Source organism: Priapulus caudatus, unplaced genomic scaffold (genome assembly GCF_000485595.1).
Source record: "Priapulus caudatus unplaced genomic scaffold, Priapulus_caudatus-5.0.1 Scaffold83, whole genome shotgun sequence".
NCBI classification, from domain to species: Eukaryota; Metazoa; Priapulida; class Priapulimorpha; order Priapulimorphida; family Priapulidae; genus Priapulus; species Priapulus caudatus.
The window spans coordinates 249,156-256,922 of record NW_014577144.1 but is presented as its reverse complement, the minus strand read 5'-3'; the positions used below and the strand labels follow the sequence as shown (position 1 = coordinate 256,922).

The 7,767-nt window shown below is 41.7% G+C and overlaps 1 protein-coding gene across 1 annotated transcript in view; it reads left to right on the top strand.

Moving 5' to 3' along the window:
- The first annotated feature begins 950 nt into the window (after window positions 1-950).
- Window positions 951-7,767, top strand: part of LOC106804676 (calcitonin gene-related peptide type 1 receptor-like) — a 33,683-nt gene continuing 26,866 nt past the window's right edge. Inside the window, exons 1-4 of the mRNA XM_014805952.1 lie at window positions 951-999; window positions 4,388-4,494; window positions 5,693-5,784; window positions 6,494-6,620. Coding sequence (XP_014661438.1) covers window positions 951-999; window positions 4,388-4,494; window positions 5,693-5,784; window positions 6,494-6,620 — 375 coding nt within the window. The remainder of the gene's footprint in view (window positions 1,000-4,387; window positions 4,495-5,692; window positions 5,785-6,493; window positions 6,621-7,767) is intronic.

Here is a 7,767-nt window from a genome sequence, read left to right as displayed (position 1 = left end):
TGAAAGCCGAGGCTGCGGTATTGTGCAGAACGCGTGCGATAGCTAGATAAACTACTGAACAGCTAATGATAGCGGAATCGTTATTAGGGATCAGCGCACATCCGTCCGTAAACGTAAGACGCGATTGAGAGCTTGATTGTGGAGACAAATGTAGTGAAGAATAGAGCAGGAGTAGCTTTTGCCCGGCAGATGTAGAATATTATGCACGGCATCCGGGAGACGAATGGACCGCATGTGGGAGCAGGCCTGCTGACAGATGTGAGGCTGAATTCTGTTGTCCGTTTTCTGTGTGAGAGAATATATGATTAATGATGTACTGCTGTAGAACTGATTTTCGATGGGTTCTTTTGTTGTAAGATATTTTTGCATGAAAGTCCGGAGCACAATGAGGAATTACGAGTGATAAGTATGCACGGGACCTACGAAAGATGTGATGCCTGTGATTAACGTAATTAACGTTTGATTTTTTGTATAGATTTTTCCGTTATAAAGAGGTAGCCACGGAAATGTAAATGCTCGACTGCGAGCGTACAGCAATGTGAGACTCGTTCTCTCCGCGTACACAATAAAGAATAGAAGAAGACAAATGAGACGGTGAGGCACATTTGGTTATGAAATTTGTTAACGCAATACAACGTGCATTTCTAATTCAAGGTTCTAGTTACGTGTTTTTGAATTGTCTTTGACCCTTTGCTGAGATCACGGCTCCCAACGCTATAACCGTGTCCTTACTTTTTGCTACTACCTTTGCGCTCCTACTTCTCGGACATGTGCTTTAGGAGCATATACTGCTCAACAACTTTATCACTCGCTGTAGGCTGAGGCTACTCAGTCGCAGATTTTCATATGTTCACTTTCCGTCACCTTCTTCGTATTGCTCCTGTACTCCTTACGATTGAATAATCTTTCTCTACTCACTCTGAGGCGTCTCGCTATTTCTTCGGTCTAAGATGACTTCTAAATTATCAGATCAGCCGAGAGCTGAGAGCTTCTACGACAGTGAGATGGCCCCCGGGTCTAAATCATGATAGTTGTGCGACTCACACTCCCGAATGAGCACCGTATCTCGCGACTCGGTGAGCCGCGGACTATGTCAGTCGCATTGGACGCATGGTAAGGTCCGCAAGTTGAGTATCTCCGGATTACAATGCTGAGATTAGGTACCGTGACTCAAGCCTTACCCGTTATATAAGCGTACTCTTACGCTGTGATCAGCGGCTCTTCCCGTAGCACTAGTGACGTATGTAAGCCGCGTGTACGACTCTCGATACACCCACCGAAACCCTTAGTCTAGCAACCCTCCCCCACGCGCACGCCACGCATCGCACGCCACACGCACAGCACCGCACGCATGACACGCAGGCACGTCACGCACGTCCCTTCACCTGGCTCTTGCCCTCTCCGATGTCCACTCAGCCGACGCGCAATCCGCTTATCTCTACGCACTCTCATCGCCACGTTCTTTCATGTTTCAACGCCACATCGCACAGCACGCACGGTCACACGCATGATCTATACGCACGCGCACCTACTGCTAGCGGCAGAGCACTCACCACTCTGGACAAAATACACACACACACATCACCGACACACCCTACGTTGACGACTACTCAGCACACACACACATACCCAGTTACGTCCTTGTTTTCTTGACGACCAGATGTGACTGAGACAGCTTTCTATACGGTTTGTGGGAATGAGGGGAGATACTTTGCGTTCTAAGTAGTCTTAACTGTTCCGTTGACCTTATCTTAACTCCGGCCACTTTTGTTCTTCCCTAATTCTTTATATCGATTGAGTGTCACATTAATCATATCCTCGCTCTTGTTTTGAGCAGCTCTAACTGCCAATCATCCAATGCACAAATAAGCATTCCGACGTTAGTAGTACATAAGCTACTAAGGTAATCCAGGTGACTAGTAACGATTATCTGTTTCTAATGATAAACATCTAGAACGGAGTGTAAACCACATGCTCCTGCTCCCCTAGCGCTTATCCCTCGTTCCGTCTCCACTCCGTCCATACTATTTCCTTAATCCATCATGATCATCGTTACTTAGTATCCGTGGCAGAGTGGATAGGTAGACTCGATATTCTCCGTTGAATTTGTTTGAGCATCCAGTCCTTGCTGTGGCTCGCGTCTTTCTCTCTAACGATCGGTTTTGACCGCAATTGCGAGATTTTGCAATTAATTAGCACTAAACTTGGTAATAACCGTTACAGCGGCACAGCTGCCCGCACTTTGTGTTTTTTGAGCTATTCTCTCTGCAGGATCTTTCCCTATGTATATCCACACTCGCGCCGACATACAGCCCCCCGATCTTTCTGTCTGCATAACCCGCGGCCTTTATGCGCTTTGACTACCTCGCGGACTATGTGCTGCTATATTGATAGCTTTTGGCGATCAGCCTCGGCTCATACTATTGGATTTTTCACTACGTGGCACCCTATAACTAGTCTATGAGCACGCTTGGGCTTATCACGTATTACTCTACTACTATTGTCATAGTTCGAGGTATCTGACGGTATTCTCGTAATTGATTTATGAACGTTACATAATCTAACTATATCACCCTCCTCACTAGGTGCGGCTGTATCTGCACCCAAGTCAGATCCACGATTGCTTCTTTTTTATACAAGTATCTTATTGCGGTTCTGCAACTGCACGTCGATCTATCTCACGAACTGATCCATGTAGTCCTGTCAAGTCGTCGGACCATTTATATGCTTAAATTGCTTTCCCTACAGTACTCGTTTACTACCCATAGCTTCCTAGTCTATATGCGACGTCTAACCGTAACGTAATTCCCTAATGGTGGCAATCAATCGTTGCTTGTTGTTGTTTTTGTCGTCGTCGCCTGTCGTTCTTGAGGTACGTCCTGGCAGCCGACGTCGAGGCATTATATCGAGGAATTATGATCGGGAAAATGAGCGGGAATTCGATGATGATTTAGGTTTGCGTGATTAGAATCACTACTAGCAATTCATCGCACTGAGCTCATGCCTGCACGCGATGATAAAGAATCGATTATTTATTTATTTCATTCATTTATGTATTCAATCGTTTATACTTTATTCATTCATTCATTTATTATCATTCATTTTCTTCATTCTTCATTTATTTCATTCCTAATATTCATTCCATTCATTCGATTCATTTCATTCCATCTCATTCATTCACTCAAATTATTCATTCATTCATCATTCATTGCATTCAATTCATTCATTCATTCATTCATTCATTCATTCATTCATTCATTCATTTGTTTCATTCATTCATTCATTTATTCATTCATTTATTCATTTATTCATTTATTCATTTATTCATTCATTCACTCAATTATTCATTCATTCATTCATTCATTCGTTTCATTCAGTCATTCATTCATGCATTCATTCATTCATTCTTTTATTCATTTATTTATTCATTCATTCATTCATTTATTCATTCATGCATGCATGCAAGCATTCATTCATTCGTTCATTCAATCAATCATTCATTCATTCATTCATTCATTCATTCATTCATTCATTCATTTATTCGTTTATTCATTCATTTATTCATTCATTCATTCATTTATTCATTCATTCATTCATTCATTCATTCATTCATTCATTCATTCATTCATTCATTCATTCATTCATTCATTCACTCACTCAATCATTCATTCATTCATTCATTTATAATACAGGTATATCATAATATACGTATCAACATGCTCAATCGATACAATGATTCACTCGTACTAATTTTCCTGGTGCGCGTGTGTGTGCTGCTTCATAATTATTTCATCTTATTCACATGTAATAAACTCATGTTTATTATGCCCAGCCGAACGCTCGAGCGTGTTACTGTAACTATGGCATTGATCGATCGGTGATATCTCTGATATAGAGGAGATGTTAGATGTTAAGGATACGCGTCGTGCAGAGCCGGTCAATTCTAAAGTTAGCAACCACAGTTTAGTTGTGGGGTTAGACAGGAGAGACGTCCGAGATATCAGGGAGTTTAGATGAGAGAATGAGAATCCGTGTGCTGGTGTTCTGTTCACGACCCTAACCCTAACCCTAACCCTAACCCTACCCCTCAGTAACACTGTGGGCTGCCTGTCTTTGATATTTGTGCTTGTCTTTGATATACGAGCTTGCTTATCATATCTTATAAGTGCATATGTCTGCAACGTACACCGTAGTAACCTAACTGCGTTGCCTCCTCTTCCGATTCTACCACCAGGTTTCCTATCATCTGCACACAAACATGACCTCATCCACAGCGTAGCGTAGTAACTAACACTAAGCAAGCAGCACTAACGCTGGCACGTACGCTCATTAATACGCAAATCACATTCACCCCCGTAACCTAATCACCATTTCTTTAACTCTCAAGTGAAAGCCTTCAAGGACTGCAATCAAGACGGCACCTGGTGGCGACATCCAGAAACAAACAAATCATGGTCGAACTATACGACATGCATCGATTTGGAAAACTTGAACGTGAGTCGTGCGCGAGATATTTTTTTCCAAGTTGCATTGCGAAATCAGCGTGAACGCCGCGCGTTGAAAAATGATGCTAGGCGTGAGTAATAGAGAATGCATGAAAGCCTGGTTTAGTGATAAAGGAGGCGAGAAAAGCCAGGTGTAACGGACGTGAGTGATAGAGAACCCCCAGACGTAACAGGCAGGAATTTATGCATTGAAGATCCATCCGTTATGCTTATGACTGATGCATAGAAGATGTATTAGGGGATGTGTATAATATTATATTCGTAGTTAAAGGGATACTACACCCTAGAATTGTATAGTATATTATGATAGTACGTGCATAAATAATAGTATACACCTACAAATTTCTAGAATCACGCATTCACATTTGTCATAAAACAACAGTGAGTTTCGATATCATTATTTTTGGCCGCTGACATGACACTCCGCGATTGTGCTGCCACCCTGACAAAGTTGCAATTCTGGCGATTTATTTTGCACGTTACAAGCCGAGGGCTAATCACAAAAGTGCAATTATATTTATGCCTAACTGCTATTTATAACCGAACGATTTTTATTTTACGACAAATTCGTCCATATTATAACTGAAAATAAGAGTTGTTTATAAGATGTTTAAGCAATCCTTCCCCTCTTAAAGTAAATAAAAACAACACCTTTGGTCTGTAGCCTGCAGCCGAAATGTTGCGCTGGGCAACTTTGACAGTGGATGCGCTAGTAGTGGCGCCACCGTCGTTGTAAGCAAGGATATAACCGTCAGTTTTGAATACTTAAAAAAAAAAATTCGAATAAATATTGAAAAATTTAATTTTTTATGTAGGACAATTTAACACATCTTAACTGAAAATATGCAAGGAACCTAGGGTCATGTGTCTCTGTAATAGCAACAGCGAAGGTTAACAACCCCAGGTATATATTCGTTAATAACATAGCAAGTTGACAACTCCAGGGAATTATTCGTGAGTAATAGAGTAGGTAAACAACCACAGGTAATAGATTCGTGATATAATGGAAAAGGTAAACAGATTCTAGGTGTATATTCGTCGGTAATACAGAAAATAAACAAACCTAGGTGTATAATTTTGTCGGTAATACAGAAAATAAACATGGTAGGCCAGACCCAGGTACATATTCTTCTTGATGTAATATAGAAGGTGTGCGTTAATCTCACGTTTGCTCATTATTTCCTCAGGAGAATCGGGTGAACGTGCAGCTGTACATCGCCGGCTACTCGTGCTCTCTCGCCGCCATATCCATCGCTCTCTTCATCTTCTTCTACTTCAGGTGTGCGACGCATGCGCTGTGGCGCTGACACAATGCGCGCGCGGAGACAGAAAACAGTTGTTACTTCTCTATATGCGCTTGTGGCAGTAAACAGTTTATTTGTTTGTTTGTTTGTTTGTTGTAATCGATTTATTTACTTGTACGTTACTTTGCGTGCGCGCGTGCACTCGCGGGTACACATCTGCGCCCACGCGTGCATGATCACACGCGTGCACAGATACACGGACGCAACCTAGCTGCGAATCCACGCGCGACTCGTGACAATTTACGATGTGTTAATACGTGGATGCATGCGCGCGTATAACCTATATGATAATATTTATGATGATAATGCATTGCACATATGTATAGGCAGAGCAGGCGCTGATCCCCCTTTTCATCCAGTGATGACATTTACAATGATATCCACAGTAAATAATATTTATAACGTACACGTACCTACACATACGTCATGCCGCTACTGTCAGTCGGTTCTCTTCCCTTCTTTCGAGGCAGTTGTAGGTGATGATGATACCAGGAGTGTATAATATAGATATAATATATAAATAGTACATAAATATTTTATATATATATAATTAATATATAATATAAATAAATATATATATATATAATCTATATTATATACTCATGATGATACTTCATTATACTGTGTGACACCGATGATGTTTAAACATGGCGGCCACTGATCTCTTCTCTCTACCACACGCAGGCAGCTGCAGTGCACCCGCATCACGATCCACAAGAACCTGTTCGCGTCCTTCATCCTCACCAACACGGCGTGGATCGTCTGGTACACGGAGGTGAACACCGTCATCTCTGTTCTCACCACCAACCCGGTACGTGCCTTCTCACTACACACACACACACACACACACACACACACACACACACACACACACACACACGCGCACCCGCGCGCGCCAAAACACACACACACACACACACACACACACACACACACACACAGTTCATCTTGATATGACAGATGTGAGCAGGGGTTGGAAAGGAATATTTGTATAGCTTGTAATATACGTATTATCGTTATTATTGTGCATGAAGCACAAGAAAAAAATACCTACGTTTAGTAATAACTACTAAGGTTAAGTACTAGTAACGATTACTGTTTCTAATATACACTAGAGAGTAGTTGTCAACATTTTTACATCAACTATATAGTACGGTGGTTGATGTATTAAGTTCCGTTTCCGTTTAAGTTGCGGGTCCGTTTTCAGATGGACACTGACCGCGGTAATAGCCGTACAGGCACTGCCGTTGACTATTCTCTGAGGATGTTATCAACATGGCGAATAAGCGATTTTTTCTAACCCGCCCTTTATGTACACCGCGTATATATTCGTTTTCATCTGCCCTACTGTCTATGAACGCTGGCTCAACTCTACACATTGTGCGCGAGGGTATCGATGATTGACGTTCATACATACATACACCCCTCAGGGCGGCTGTACTGCAATGCGACGTTCGATAACTGGGGCTGCTGGAACTACACGCTGTCAGGCACGCGGGCTTTTATTAAATGCCCCGTACTCGACTACCCAAGCTTTCCAGTCTTCGACGTCAACCGTAAGTATTTCTTGATGGTCGGCAATCAATCGTGCTGTTGTTGTTGTCGTCGCTGTCGTTCTTGAGGCGTCGGCAGGCCGACGTCGAGGCATTTATCGAGGAATTATTGATCGGAAAATGAGGGGAATTCGATGATGATTTAGTTGCGTGATTAGAATCACTAAGCAATCATCGCACAGCTTATGCCTGCACGCGATGGATAAAATCATTCATTTATTTATTCATTCATTTATGTATTCAATCGTTTATTTATTTATTCATTCATTCATTCATTCATTCATTCATTCATTCATTCATTTATTCATTCATAATATTCATTCATTCATTCATTCATTCATTCATTCATTCATTCATTCATTCATTCACTCAATTATTCATTCATTCATTCATTCATTCATTCAT